Source organism: Dipteris shenzhenensis, chromosome 25 (genome assembly GCF_047967505.1).
Source record: "Dipteris shenzhenensis isolate YYH24624 ecotype China chromosome 25, Dip_SZ_1.0, whole genome shotgun sequence".
NCBI lineage: Eukaryota > Viridiplantae > Streptophyta > Polypodiopsida > Gleicheniales > Dipteridaceae > Dipteris > Dipteris shenzhenensis.
Window position 1 is genome coordinate 30580973 of NC_141620.1, and position 16204 is coordinate 30597176.

General features: G+C 44.8%; 1 protein-coding gene across 2 annotated transcripts in view; it reads left to right on the forward strand.

The window, feature by feature from the left end:
- Positions 1 to 16204, forward strand: part of LOC147885741 (callose synthase 9-like) — a 273087-nt gene that overhangs the window by 21924 nt on the left and 234959 nt on the right. For both annotated transcript variants that reach the window (XM_087396032.1, XM_087396031.1), the window contains exons 6-7: positions 13558 to 13680; positions 13844 to 13933. In XM_087396032.1, coding sequence (XP_087252158.1) covers positions 13558 to 13680; positions 13844 to 13933 — 213 coding nt within the window. The remainder of the gene's footprint in view (positions 1 to 13557; positions 13681 to 13843; positions 13934 to 16204) is intronic.

A 16204-nucleotide genomic window follows, 5' to 3' on the forward strand; every position in this document is an offset into this window, starting at 1 on the left:
CTTACTCAATTTGTGCTAACAGACCTGTTGACTAATCCGTCGATCCCCTAAACTCGACTACATGCTCCAGCAAGCGTTCATGCTCCAGCTATTCGTAGGTGCGACTCAACTCGGCTCTTAGATGCAGCTAGGCTCCAACAACGAGCTCACGGTTTGCGAGCCCACCTACAACTACCATACGCTAACAAGATTTTCACGTGCCTCCCTTCTCCATCGATCCTCGTCCAACTGCGCTCCAGTCTCAATTTAGAAAACCCGTCTGGTTTTCTTTCCCGTCGACTGCCGAATCGCCACGCTGTCCCAAGTTCAGCCGTCCGTTAATTTAAATCCTTCATAGGCCACGGTAGCCAACCTGCGCTGCGTCCCCTGCGCTCAAGCCCCGCTTGGGAAAACATCGTCAACCTTGACGACCTCCATCGCAGTAGTCCAGTGCCCACGCTTCATAAGCCACTTGCGCATCAGCGTGTTACGGGACCCCCACTAGACTTTTACATCGACAGTCGAGAACGCCGTCGATCAGGCGTCGCCAGCATCTCCGTGACCACCTCGTTTCGTCACAAAGTCTAGTCACGTTTACCCCTCTCTGCTCCTTTACCTCTCCACAAGGCTCTGATACCAACTGTCAAACACTTTTTGCTCTAGCCTGAATTTCTATTGCTCCATTCACTCAGCTCACGGGCGATGGCATTAAGTTGTTCCACCCAGCCTAACTCTCATGGATCGCAGATCGTCAGATTCAATTCATTCCTTCGTTATTTTTCATGCTTATCCATGAGACCCTCATTTCCCTAGATAGTTCTCCTTGCCAAATGTCATCATTTTAGCCTCTCCACTTGATGCACCTTTTTTTCCCCTCTCTTGGGGCACATTAAAAACACTTGCCCCTTGGCATTATTGCACATTTAGGTGCACCTAGGCCTTAGCACTCAGAACTACCTCGTCAATGCCATTCCACCCTCACCTAGGGCCTTGGCAGTTACTTCTCTTGACCATTTCAATTACGCACTTTAACTATTACAAAAGTTGGTCATCTAAGAGAAAATGCCCACCGATCTATCCGAGGTCATGCTATCTCGGCTAGAGCATAACACTGCAGACAAGTACTCCCCTCCTCTATCTGTGCGTAATGTCTGTATCTTGAGTCCGGATTCATTCTCAACCATAGCTGCAAAGTGTTTGAAGACCATAAACACTTTTGATTTGCGTTTCAGCCCATAAACCCAAGTGTAGTTGGAGTAGTCATCTATAAAAGTGACAAAGTAAAGATGACCACCTAATGATGGAGTCCTCATGGGACCACAGACATCACTATGTATAAGCTGTAATTTTCGAACAGCTTTAACTGATCCATCCTTCTTAAAAGGAGATCTGTGCATTTTACCAAGAATGCACCCTTCACAGGCATGTGGAGGAGGTGTTTCAAGAGGAGGCAATGCATCAATCATGGCATGTTTTTGAAGCGTCATCAAGCTGCCATAATGCATGTGTCCATATCTGGTATGCCATAACTCCGCATTCTGCATAGCAGCAGTAGGAGTGGAAACTGCAAGAGCATGTGCTGGTCTTTTCTCATACATGTCAACTTGAAAAAGACCACGTAACAAAGTGCCAGACAGTCTCAAGGCATTGTCATGCTCTCTATCATGGACTGCACACTTGTCATCTTCAAAAATGACCTGAAATCCAGCTCTATTAAGAGTGGACACTGAAAGTAGATTTTTTGTGATACCAGGCACATACAAGACATCATAAATTCTGAATGTTGAGCCATCAATGGCTGTAAGTTCAACTTCTCCTGAATAGGAGGAGTTGTTGGCACATGTGACCTTTTTACCAACGGGTGGTGGATGCAGAGATGTGAAGAGATACTTCTTGGAAGTGATATGTTTTGAGGCACCGCTGTCAAAATACCATGTATTTTGTGTCTCATTGACACTGAAAGCTGATGCATCCTTGGAAGAATCATAACTGCATGTCAGAAAAGCATAAGTGTCATCATTACAGGTGGTTGTACTATCCCGAGCAGCCAACTGAGAGTCTGAAATGAAAGACAAGAAGGCACAGTCGTGCTCCACAAAGTTGGCTGTAGCTTGCTCATTGTCAGATGCATGAGGAGCTGAATCTGAGACAGCCATACCGGAGCTGTTTTTCTTTTCTTTTGCAAGCCTTTTCTTGCATTCTCCAATGTAGTGACCTGGCTTTTTGCAGTAATGACATATTCCCTTCTTCTTGGGCTTACCTGCATCACCCTTAGCCTTTTGAGAAGGCTGATTAGCTGAAGTCTTTGCCCGTCCCTTTACTTTAGGCTTGAATTTTGAGAGCATGGTATGTTCACCTGCTCGTGAAGCCATGTTTTTCCTGGTCTGCTCTTCCTGCAGCAGAAGTCCTATCAACTCGTGAAAAGTGAGAGGATTTGCACCCCCCCTCAACGACAAATTCAGCGAGGTATGAAAGCTGAGATAAGACTCAGGAAGAGAATTCAGAGTAGTGGTTATCATCTCTGAATCAGGAATGATCTCATCAATATTCAGCAACTGCTCTCGTAAATCCTGTAGCTTTGTGAGGTGCACTGACATGGAGTCACCCTCTTCCATATGCGTATGAGACAATTCTCTTTTCAAAAAAGACACCCTGGCATCATTCCGAGCTGCATACATGCTCTCCAAAATATCCCATGCTGCCTTTGAGGTTGTCACGATCTGTGACGTATTCCTTTCTCTATTTCTAGACTTATGGATGGTTTGATGAATGGACACTTGTGGAAGGGTATGCCCTTTCGACGGGACACTTCCTAAGAGGCACAACCTTTGCCCTTTCGACGGGACACTTCCTAATGAGGCACAACCCTTCACAAGAGACATTTCTATTGTAATGTACCCTCTCATCAAGGGTCACACCCTTCACAAGGGGTACACACCTCTTCATGTACATATCCTTTGGAGTACACACCTTTTCATGTGTGACTCTTCACTCTCTATATAAGAGAGGCCCAATTGTATGGATGACACAACATCTACCCTACAGACATTCAAGCAATACAATTATTCCTTGTTCTGTGCTATCTCAGTCCCCTTTCTGTTCCTTAGCACATTAATAAATATAGTAAATCTAGGATTTCTTACAGTGGTATCAGAGCAAAATTCGCTCCTGCTTGTAGGAAATGCCCCCCACCTTCTAGCGCCGATCTGATACATCTTTTCCGCTAGAAGGACATCCGTGCACATTGTGCATGGAAGAGATGGAGAGGATGAGCGTAAAAATTTTTAGCGCCAACCTTGCCTAAAGTCATCTATGGCCTCTCCATCTCCCACACATCACAAGTTGATGTGAATGGACACGACAAAAATCGTGTCTTTTCAGGTGCTTGGGCTGTCCCAAAACCAAGGGACGCACCTTTTCCACCATGGGACACACCTTTTGATGAAGAGTCTCGACTCCTCACTCAAGGGACACACCCCATCGTGGACAAAAGGACATACCTATTCATGTAGGGACACCCCTTTTAAAAACAGTGACATACCCCTTCATGAAAAGGTGCACCTATTCCAAGGGTCACACCCCTTCGAATAGGCACACCTTTTAGGCACCAAGTACCTACAAAAGGGTACCTAGAGGGGTAAAAAGGGAAAAAATAAACCCATCCCCTACCCTTAGGTTTACCCTAGCTACCTAGGGTTAACTAAACCCCCAACTTAATTTTTGGGGCAACTAACCACCTTAGGCAGCCTCAACGAAAAGTCGCAGCCCCTCCCTTTCTATTCCGTACGGCCTGCACCGTACGGAATTACCTGCAGCCCTGCGCAAGCCCTCGCCCTAGCCGTACTGCACGCCAGCCCTGCGCAGCCCTGTGCCGTACTGCCCACAGCCCTGCGCTGTATTGCCCGCTTGCGCCGTACTACACGCCAGCCCTGCGCCGTACTGCACGCCAGCCCTGCACAGATCTGCACGCCAGCCCCTTTGCGCAGCCTCGCCTCTCCAGCACGCCAGCCCCTGCGCATTCATTGGCCTCGCCAGCACGTGCCCCCCCCCCCCCCTCCTGCGCAGTCCTTGCCAGCCAAGCCTTGCCTTCCTGCGCAGTCCAGCCCTGGGAACTGCCACGTGTTTCGCCATTGACAGCCTGCAGCCCCCCCCTTGTTTCGCCATCTTTGTCCTGCCAAATCAGCACCAGTTGCAGCCTCCTCGCGTAATGAAGACCGCCTGTTAACAGCCCGGACCAGACAAGCCTCGATCCGCTCCTCGCAAACCACTGCAACATGGATCTCCGGACAGCGATTTGCAGCCTTCTTCTAGGCAACAATTTGGCAGATTAAATTATTGCCAGATGGAGTCTTTCCAATCTGCTTTTAAGGATTCTCTTGCCATTAACAAATTACAGCAAATGAAACAATCTCCCTTAAAGCATGGAAACCCCTGATAATTCACCCGGCATTTCAAGGATACCTAAGGCATCAGCTACCACTCAATATCGTGTTCAAATCGCACAGCCAGCCCATTTTGGAGCTTTTGCATCTTGGGTCTTCTGTGTCACGTGCCCTCCTAGTGATTTGGACCACATCCTCTACCTTCTGCGTGAGGCACCTCAGTTACATTACTTCCTCAGCACAGTACAGGTTGTGTTCCACGAGAGACGAAGATATCCTGAACCCGATATTCCTCAAGAGTTTGCTGTCCATCTTTGGAGAGAATTTTACCCCTCACCTTCGGCATCTCCAGGGTACTCTCCATCTCCTTCCGCTCCCAGATATCCTCCTCTACAGGTTGTATCTTCTCCAAGACAGTATTTACACTCTGAAGGCACTCCTTCTCCTGGATATCCTTCACTTCCGACAACAGCTCCTTATCCTTTCTCAGATCCGTGGACTCTGCTACCTACTCCTGTCCTCTCACGAGCAGTAACACCACTTTCGGCATCACCAATGTTACCTCAGACAGGACCTCCTTTACCAGATTTCCACGGGTGGTTCCATCCTGCCTCGCCTGCCCCCTCCAACATGAGCAACCTCAGGGAGCAGCCCGAATCCTCTTCCAGGAATGGTACAAACTAGAGCGCAAGTTCGCGCTTTTCTCACAGGTATCTCCGATATGTCGCAACGCGCGCGTGAAGCCTCTCCAGAAATCAAAGAATCAAGTTCAAAAAAGACCTCTGAAGTCAACGTACAAGGCGAATCACTATTGCAACTTCAAATTTCCCAGCTTTAGGACAGCATTTTCGACTTGGTCTAGAAAGTTCAACAACTTCAAGATTCTCGAAGTACCACACATACAGAGGATGACGTGACGCAACCAGACGACTATGCGGATTCATTCCCACCAGAGGTAGAAAACACTGAACTACGTGCCCTCTACCGTTTACTTCAAGCTTCCAAAACTAAAAGACTTGACATCAAACTTCCGGAAGCCTACACTGGTCAACGCAATCGCCGAACAATTGACCAATGGCTCGTAAAAATGCGCATGTATTTTGATACTGTTGACCTTACTGAAGGCAAAAAGATCGCCTTGGCGGCCTCCCTTCTCAAGGATACAGCTTTTCTATGGTGGCAAAGACGCTTAAAGGACGGCAAAAGTGTGTTAACATGGGAACGTTTTGAACACGTGCTCCGTAAGCAGTTCATACCTGCCAATGCGGACTTCCAAGCACGATCAAAACTCCAACAGTTGGAGCAAACGGGTTTCCTGTCTTCCTACATCTCTCAGTTCACCACATTGGTGTTGGAGATTGATGGTTTAACTGAGGATGATCGCCTTCATGCTTTCATCTCAGGCCTAAATCCCTCGTTACGCATTGATGTCCTTAAAGCAAACATCACCAGTACAGATGGCGCTATTGCTTACGCAGAGCGCATTACAGATTTTCAAAACACAGGGAAGCAGAGTGCTAATCGCACACAGAACTCTACTATGGCCAAAGGTGCTCGCCCTCAAGATAACACCAGGTTTCAAAAAAACTCCGGTAATCAAGGTCAGTGACAGTCTCAAGATCCCCAAAAGACTCAGAAATCATTTGCTGGATTTCAACAGAAGCACTCCTCCAAGGATCGCGCTTCTTCTTCTTCTTCACAAAGTCATTACCGACATCCCCAACATAAAGATGCGGCCACTGACAAGAAGAACAGCTCCAGCACAAAAGGACTTTGTACCATCTGTACAGGCAACCATAGATGGTTCGATTGTCCCAAGCGACCAAAGCAAAATTCCAATATGGAACCTAGCACTTCCCAAAGAGAAGATGCTACTCCAGCACAAGACAAGAAAGGCAAAGCTGTTCGAATGGCAAATACCATCCACCTGAGCCTTGCCAGCAACCCCGAACCTTCCCTGGCCACTCAAGTACTTTGTGTTCAAGGATCGATTCGTGGAACAACGGTCACTATCCTCATCGACAGTGGCTGTTCTCATAACTTCCTAGCTAGTTCTATGGTCGACAAACTTCGATTGACCACCAGTCCTAGTCTCATGGACTATCAGATTGAACTCGCAAATGGAACTACTTTCTTGTGCAACACCAGGATTAAAAACTTGTCTTTTCGCATCCAACATTATACGGACAAGTTGAACTTCGACATCATGCCTCTTTCTCGGTACGATGTCATACTCGGACAACAGTGGCTCTACGACTATGATCCATCAATCAGTTTTCGCAGCCATACTATCCAGTTTATCCACCAGGGAAAACTTATTGAGCTAACTGGTTCTAGGGACTCTCCTTCAACACTACCACGATCCTCGAGAGATAACACTCACATTATGGTAATTGTTGATCGATTGTCCAAAATGGCACACTTTGTTGCTTGCAAAAGCAGTGCACAGGCTCCGGACATAGCCAAACTCTTTATACAACACATCTTCTGACACCATGGATTGCCCAATAATATCATATCCGACAGAGATCCTAAGTTTACCAGTCACTTTTGGATTTCACTATTCGAATCTTTGGGTACAACTCTACTGTTCAGTTCAGCCTACCACCCAGAATCAGATGGCCAGACTGAAAGAGTCAACCAAGTTCTGGAAGAAATGCTTTGACATTATATTCAGTCACGCCTAGCAGCTTGGAATGAGTATCTACCACTCCTTGAGTTTGCTTATAATAACTCTTTCCATAGTGCCATCAGCATGACTCCATTCCAAGCAGCTTATGGACACACTCCGATTGTATCAACAAATTTTGTACTTCAATATCGAGTGGCCCTAGCTGATCAATTGGTTCAAGAAATGCAAGACATTCTACTGCAAGTCAGGGATCATATGCGAAAAGCGCAAGAGCGGTATCAACGGTCTGCCAACAAACATAGACGTCACCTGGAATTTAACACTGGTGACATGGTGCTATTATTTGTAGTCCCACATCGCTATAAGACGGTTAAGTCTGTGTTTCCTAAGTTGCGACCAAGATACTATGGACCTTTCCGGATCGTCAAGAAAAATTCACCTTTAAGTTACAAATTGGAATTACCACCATCATGGGGTAAAATCCATCCGACATTTCATGTTTCTTGGCTAAAGACGTACATTCCAGGCGATGAAGCAGTTCCTCCTGCAGGTGATTATGTCCCAGAAATCGAAGACGATTATGTTCTCCTTATTCCTGAGCGTATTCTGGACCATCGACAGCGAGAGACTCGATATCGACTTATCACGGAATTCCTTGTTCTTTGGCGAGATCTGGACGACTTCGACGCTACTTGGCAGTCTGATGAAGACTTAGAGCAGTACCCTGACATTTTACAGCAGTATTTTCAGAATTTACAGTGATATTTTCTACATCAGTTCATTATCTCTACCAGGGTCTTATTTTGAGTGGGAGGGGATGTCACGATCTGTGACGTATTCCTTTCTCTATTTCTAGACTTATGGATGGTTTGATGAATGGACACTTGTGGAAGGGTATGCCCTTTCGACGGGACACTTCCTAAGAGGCACAACCTTTGCCCTTTCGACGGGACACTTCCTAATGAGGCACAACCCTTCACAAGAGACATTTCTATTGTAATGTACCCTCTCATCAAGGGTCACACCCTTCACAAGGGGTACAAACCTCTTCATGCACATACCCTTTGGAGTACACACCTTTTCATGTGTGACTCTTCACTCTCTATATAAGAGAGGCCCAATTGTATGGATGACACAACATCTACCCTACAGAGATTCAAGCAATACAATTATTCCTTGTTCTCTGCTATCTCAGTCTCCTTTCTGTTCCTTAGCACATTTCTAAATATAGTAAATCTAGGATTTCTTACAGAGGTCTTACACGACCGGATATGCGGAATGATGAATCTTTTCACTGAAAGAGAAATACACGACAAAGCTAAAGCATCACGTGAATCCCATTTCTTCTGCTGTGGAGTGGTAGGTATAACTGCACCAATTACTTGTGCTGCAGCTGTACCCTGTGCACGACCTCTGCCTCCTCCTCCTTGTTGGGGAGGGGTATTAGGTGCCACATTTGCTGGCCGGAACTCATCCCCACTTACATAGTCCCACAAATTATGAGAAATCAGAATATTGCGTACCATAAAACTCCAGAGGGAGTAGTTGGTACCATCCAGCTTGTCCTCTTGTGAGAGACTAGTGAAACCGAAATCATTTTGATTTTGCTGGGCCATGTCTGAGAAAGAAAATACAGCAAATGCAAATCTGACTTCCCTTGCTGGGAATGGAGTGCACAAATCCCAAAAAACACAGCCAAACACTGGCTAAAAATGCAACTCAAATCTCTGTAATGTCTGTGTCAGAAATCGGCCAGAGCTTTCAATCTCTCTTAAAACCTGCCAAAAGTGCTTCAAAACACTCACAGAAAGGCAGTGCGAACTGAAACCTGTCAAATTGCTCTCCCAACACAAAAGCCCCAATTTGTGGCTTGAAATTGCATCCAAAAAGGGGCAAATTTACTAAAAGCCCTAATTCTGCAATTTTTGAACAAAAGCTCCAAATTTGCAATTTCTGAACAAAAGCCCCAAATTTCAGACTAGATCTGCAAATCTGTCTGCAATGCTTGCTCCAAGTGCAGCTCCAAATTTCTTCAACACTTGCAAAGTGTTTGCAATGTCTGCCCGCGAATACAAAATGCCCCAAATTTTGAGGTGAAATTGAGATGAAATTGGGGCAAATCCAAGAAAAGCCCCAAATTTTACAAAATGCCCAATTTAAAGAATATGCTCAAATCTGCCCAAAAAACTGCTCTGCCAAACAATGGCTTCCTGCAAAGTGTACATGCCGAAAAACATCTGCTAGATTCACATGCAAGTAAAAAGACTTGCAGAATGTACGGACATCAAAATTGTACTGAGCATGTACGGTCGTACGGACGGCACCCTGCAAATGTACGATAAATGTACAGTGGAGTACACTATACGATCAGTGCTGACGCAGATGGGGTACGGGCAGTGGCAGTGAGCTTGTACGGACAGTCTACGTACGGACTGTCAGTGAGCTAGTACGGAATGCGCGTGTAGTACTGAGCGACTTGGAACAGTACAGAACAACATGTGACTGGACTGTACGGTTGTACAGAATAGCAACAAAATGGTACGGGCATCGCATGTACAGTACGAGTTATACGGCCTCTAGTGCAGGTACGGGCGTCGCAGGTACAGTACGGGTTGTACGGGCGTTTGGTGCAGGTACGGGCGTCGCAGGTACAGTACGGGTTGTATGGCGTTTGGTGCAGGTACGGACTGCACGGAATCAGTCCGTACAGAGTGTACGGACGATCTGTACAGATGACGAACTGATGGAGCAAGGAGCTTGCGAGCTGGAGCTGGAGACGAATGTGCGGCAGGAGCAAACGCAGGAAGAACCCGCTCTGATACCAAATGTGAGAAGGGGAGAGAGCAAAAGTGAGAGCAAGAAGCAGGAGAGTGAGAGAGCTGAAAACGTAGTTGCAATTAGATGAGTAGTATTCCAACTGAATGGAGTGATAGGTTTTGTCTAAGTGACAAAACCTTATCCTTCACTAACCATAGTTAGTGAACTAATTGTGGTTAGGGGGAAAAACCTCTAAGTGAGGGAAAAGTGCCCCTAACCTACTTATTACATTACATTGGTCACTGTTAAATTATAGCAATAATTCTAACACTCACTGAATGGATGATCGAGAAGATAGCAACTATTGATGGGATTGACTCCTCAAAGTTGGCTGATGTTAGAGCCTTGTGTGTTGATAGGTGGGATGTAATGCACTCTTCATTGCATGCGGCAGCTTTTGTTCTCCATCTTTATTTGGAGAGAGAAACATCCAGATGGTGACAAGGAGTTGCATGATGGGTGGATGGACGTCATAGAGCGGTACACGAAGTATGATGTTGACAGCTAGGGCACCTTATGTGATGAGTTGGATATTTACAAGTCCATGTCAGGCACATTTGCTCCTGCGATTGGGAAGGATGAAAAGAGAATGCACCAAGGGGTGAAATGGTGGGAGACATTTGGGGCTCACACACCAAATTTGCAGCGGTTAGCTCTTCGAGTGCTCTCGCAAGTCACGTGTGCTTCTCCTTGTGAGAGGAATTTGAGTACATTCTCTCTTATCCATACTAAAAGAAGGAATAGGTTGCTTCCAAAGAATACCGAGAAATTAGTATACATCCATACTAATTTGTGTCTCATCTGCAAAATCAAGGAAAATGGATTTGAGAAGATAGAAATGACCCTGGAAATGATCAATATGGAGAAGAATGATGGTAGGGTGCTCGCTTTGCAAGCGGATACAGAGGGAGAAGAGACTGCAGTCCCTATTGTTACACTTACAGGAAGGATGGATGTTGCTGCAGCTTCAAGCAGCTCTAGTCTTTTGGAGTCCCATGGCGAGGCAGATGAGGATGATAGAGATGATGAGGAGGAGGTGCGGGTATTTATGATGATGATGATGATGATGAGGATGAGGATGAGCAAGAGGATGAGGATGAAGATGCGGCATGCCACTGTGTTTGGTCTGTCTTAGTCTCTATTGTCACCGCAACTTCTTAATGTCTGATCTATAAAAAGGAGTCTCCGTATGGAGTCCAATCTTGATCAAGCAGAGGATGATGTAGAACTGATCATGAAAATGGATCAACTGAGAAAGTGGTCCGAATTGTAACCCTCTTGGAAAGGTAGTGATATCATCCATGAATCTCATGTAGATTGTGTATGTACACAGAGAATACTCCTTTGTCTCCACCTCCTTGAGTGTGCATAGTGTGCTAATCCACTGTTCTCTAAGTGTGCATGTAGCTCTCCTTGTCTTAATCTTAGATGGTGTATCGAGACCCGCAGTTGTCCAATGGCAATCCTCAGTGCATATGAGACTTGTTTGTCCTCCAGATATTGGGTTTGATAATCAATTTGTTGTTGGATACTCTTAGGAAGTGATTGTGATAGAACTAGAGCTTGGTGGGGAACTCCTAGTTCCCCTCCCCTACCACAGTCCGCGATACATGGAGTTGGAGCCGGTCCAATTCTATCAAGAAGAATACATGAAAACTGGTGGATTTGCCCTTAGGGAAGAAAGCTAGGTGCCGGTACGCACGAGTATCCAGATGGTTCCAATTGCAGCGGATGTCTCTTGACCACCTATTACTGTACTAGTACTCACTAGACGCCCCCTACTTGCGCCTGACATAGCAGGAGATCCATCAGATCATTCGCAATGTCCTATGACAGGTTTACATCCATAGGACATGGACAACCACCCAGCACCCACATGGGAACAGACTGGCCTTCTACAAAGAGTATTGCCGCACTCGATAGTTTCATGTGACACTAGATGGCAATGATAATGGATCTCAATGTGTTTCGTGGGTGCATGAAACACAGGATTCTGTGCCACCACAATAGCACTCTGATTGTCACTGAGTACCAGAGTGGATGGCTGCAAACCACTGCGATCAATCTCTTAAGTCACACACATTCAGCTGTAGTTGTGAAGGTTGCCCTACTCAGCTTCACAAGATGATGTTGCCACACTGGATTGTTTCTTGCTTAATGAAGAAATGCACGAAGTTATGGACTGCCAATAAAAACAAATTTGACTGGTATCATAATCCCCAGCGCAATCTAAATCACTAAAAGCCTAAAAGTCAAAGTTGCTCCCTAGCATAGAATAGACGAAGAGACTACATATCTTGCAAGTATTTGAAAACATGCTTTACAGCACACCATTGTTGTGTCCTTGGGCTATGCATATATCTGGTCAACTGGGATACACTAAACTGAACATCTGGACGGGTATGCAGAGATAAATAAGGCATCCGACTATATACAGCAGCATAAAAAAATTCACTTCCATCATGCATAGACAACCTCAACCCTGGCTCCATGGGAGTTCAAATAGGCTTGCAAACCAGACAATTGAAACATTGTAACAGTCCCTGAATGTATTTTCACTGTTTTAGCACAATGCCTTCATCTAATTGCATAAACTGAATGCCCAAATAACAGTGTAAAAGCCCCAAATGAGAGATCTCAAATGTACCTTCAAGATCAAATGTACCTTCAAAATCCAAATGTACTTTCAAGATCATTCTTGAATTCTGTAATTTTCTCTTCATTTGTGCCCATAAGCAGCATATTACCACATATAGGATCACTATCAACAAATCCTTTTTGAAAATTGAAACTTTGTAAAAGTCCCTGGATGTATTTTCACTGTGTTAGCACAATGCCCTCATCTGATTGCATAAACTAAATGCCCAAATAATAGTGTAAAAGCCTCAAATCAGACATGTCAAATGAAGCTTCAAGATCATTCTTGAATTCTGCAATTTTGTCTTCATTTGTGCCTATGAGCAGCATATCATTTACATATAGGATGGCAATCAACAAATCCTTTTTGCCCTTCTTGACATAAAGGGAACTCTCAGTTGGACTGTTTTGTAGACCCTGATTGGACAAACGTGTATGAATTTTCTCATAACAAGGCCATAGGGGTAATTTCAGCCCATAAAGTGTCGAGTCCGCATACTTTATGTTCTTGACCAAGCATCTGAAAACCAACACGCTAACTCACATACACGTCTTCCTGCAAGTCCCCATTGAGAAAGGCTGATTTTATATCCACTTGATATACTTTCCAACCGAAAATGGGTCATCCTAGAACAGGGGGCAAAAGTTTCATCATAATCTATCCCCTTCTTCTGAGAATAGCCCTTGGCAAAAAACATTGCCTTGTACCTATCAATGGTATCATCAAATCTTCTTTTGATCTTGTATGCCCACTTTATCCCAATCGTGTCTGCTTCGGCTGTGAGCTGCATAGATGACAAAATGACTTCAGATGGCAATTTCCGCTAAGTGAAATCATAGTACATGTCCACCATAAACCTAAGCGGCCATCTTGGCATCATCATCCTCATGCGGAGACACAGTCTGATCCAATACAATACAATGTAGAACATCAGGTAGAGAGAGAGAGAGAGAGAGAGAGAGAGAGAGAGAGGAGACACAGTCTGATCCAATACAATCAATGTAGAACATCAGATACATAGAGAGAGAGAGAGAGAGAGAGAGAGAGAGAAAGAGAGAGAGAGAGATGTTTCCATGGTCCAATTTTTTAACTAAACACAATGAAAACAGGTCAAAGCTGCTGTCAGGGCATTGAATTTTTCTGAGCAAATATCAATACCTGAGGATTTTGAGGTGCCTCAGCACAGGCCAATGGATCTTTTTGACATTCTTCAGTATATTTTCGGGTTCCAAGTATGTCTCACTAGAGCTTATATACTATGTCTTCTTTTGTGCATTTTGTCCTTCTCTTTACTTCAAAGTGCCCCATTTTTAAGATGTTGAACAGATTGTCTCACCAGCATTGGTTTCGAATTCTTGTGTAGCTTTGTTTAAAACTCTTAAAGCTATTTTTCAGAGGGATAATGCAAACAATCAGCGTGAACATCTTGTGCTCTTGCTTACCAATGCGCAATCTCGACTTGCAGTGCCTGAAGGATCTGATCCGGTAGATGGTTTTCTTCTTTCCTTCCGTATTAATTTGATGATCTGGGTAGTCTAGAGGGGTTGTTTTTAGCATTGTTGTTTGTCCTATTGTTTGATTTGATGACGATTTCAATGAATGTGCATATTTTATTTTCCTATTTCCAAAGAGCTCTCCATGTTCTCAGCTCAGAATGGCAATGCTTACCTGGCAGTATTTAAGATAGGTACGTGTTTTTGCATTCATCATAGGTGTTGACACCCCTGTTTCATATAGTGTCGTGAACTCTTGAATGCAATTGCAGTGCACAAGTAGAAGTAGATACCCTTGATATCCAACAATGTTGAGTCTTACAAAGGTATACTTGGTGCTATGCAAAGTGCTTGTTAGACAAACGAGGCTAGCTTGCAAACTGCCTAATCACTCAGTGGAAGACTTTCCAGATGAAGATCTGAACTAAAGCAAGATTCAGATGCACTTGTGACGCCTGCACAACAAGAACCTTCAGAAATGGGAGAATAGGACATCCAAAATAGCACTGTCTTTATTGCACAAAAATGGGTCAGTTTTCACAGAACAAGTAGCACCCATAGATGGTCAACAATGGCAGCACTTGCTGGTGCCCTGAGTGCCCAAATGGCTGCCCACATGGCAGCCCATATGCAGGTCATCATCCCAAATCTGCCCAAGCGGCATTAGTAATATGCAGCCACATGGAAAACTCTTTCTCTACTTGATTCTTTGCAGGTATCGTGCCTCGTCGATCTCCTTATATGGGGGCTCACGGGTGGGACAATGACCCATCTACTTCAACCCCCCCCCTCTTAGTGATAGGCCTCTGGCACCTCCAGGTTTTGCTCTTGAACTATTACAACTAACCTGGAACTCCTGTACCATTACAGCACCATATGCTTCAGTGGCACTGCTATCAAAGTCACGAACTCTGCCAAAGTCTTCAAGATGCCCAGGTATTATTGAGTGCTCCATCCAAGAAATCTGGAACATACCACACCCCTGCAAGGCACCAAGGATCCTGGGTCAGTTTCAACCCATTCATCATATGGAAGTATTCTTAACTATGATCATTGAAACTTGTAAAGTAAGATCCTGGTGAAGTCATCACACAAAAACAAATATATCTCCTTCACAAACGCTAGAACTGCATCCAGTTGTCTTTGGAAGCAAGTGTGCATTGAGCGCCATTCAGGTCGTACTACTGAATCTGCCAAAGTCACTTGTAATCCCTCCGGTTAGCTTGGTCTCTTGGTCTCCGATTCAAAGTCTTGAACTAGATCACAAGATATCGGTTGATCTTCATGCCTATGATCTGTGTGGGAAGATCCTCCATGTCAATTACTTTAGTTAGCATCTTGACCTCCGAGGGGTCCTTGGCACCAACATCATGACCTCCGAAGGCTCCAAAATGCCTATGCGACAAGAATTCCTCTCTGTCTGTCTAGAAGGCTTTGACCCTCCACTTGAACAAGCATTGTGACCAAAGCATGCAGCTGAAATTAGCATTAATGCAAAGAGAGAACATATCGGTGTTTTATTTTGTCATTGCTTGGTATTGCAGCTAGATAGATGCTTAGTAGAAGTGCCGACTAGATTAACATCCTCATGAATATTTGAGTTTGCATACCAGTTGGTGTTGTTAAGTCCCACACACTCTGCCTTCTAGTGGCCTTCCTCATCGCATCCTCCTTATTGTAAGCAGTCTTGTTCTCAGCACATTTTTGCAACCTTTTCCTATCTTTACCAAGGAATCTTCTGACCATTGCTACATGACAAGAGCATTGTCACACCTTGATAAATATATCCAATCTTTGGGCTATAGGGTGTAACCACAAATAGTAACTCTTCTTTCTGTAGGTTCAGTGAAGGTTTCAACTCTTCCTGCTTGAATGACGACTCCTTTTTCTAGTTTGTCTCCTTGCAGCTATACTCCATATGTACATGCTGATCACAATTCTAGCGTTTCTTTTTCTTCTTCTTGCTCTCATTGTGTGAAGAGTTTTGTCCTTCAAAGGGTCCTAATCTGTTTGCCTTGTCCAAGCTTGCCATTTGCACTATCAATTTGCTTCCCAACAGTAGTAGGTGCTTTGCCATCATGAGCTCCCTCATATAGCTTCCGTCGAGCCTTCGCTTGGGGATACAAGCTCCTTGAAATTGAGTGGCTTGGATCTTTCCCAACTGTTACGGTAGTTACGAACCTTCAGTAGCTCCTTGGCAACCATGAGTGTGGCCAATTCATTGCCATCAACCTTGTGACCACTGCCATTGGTTGATGTCCCA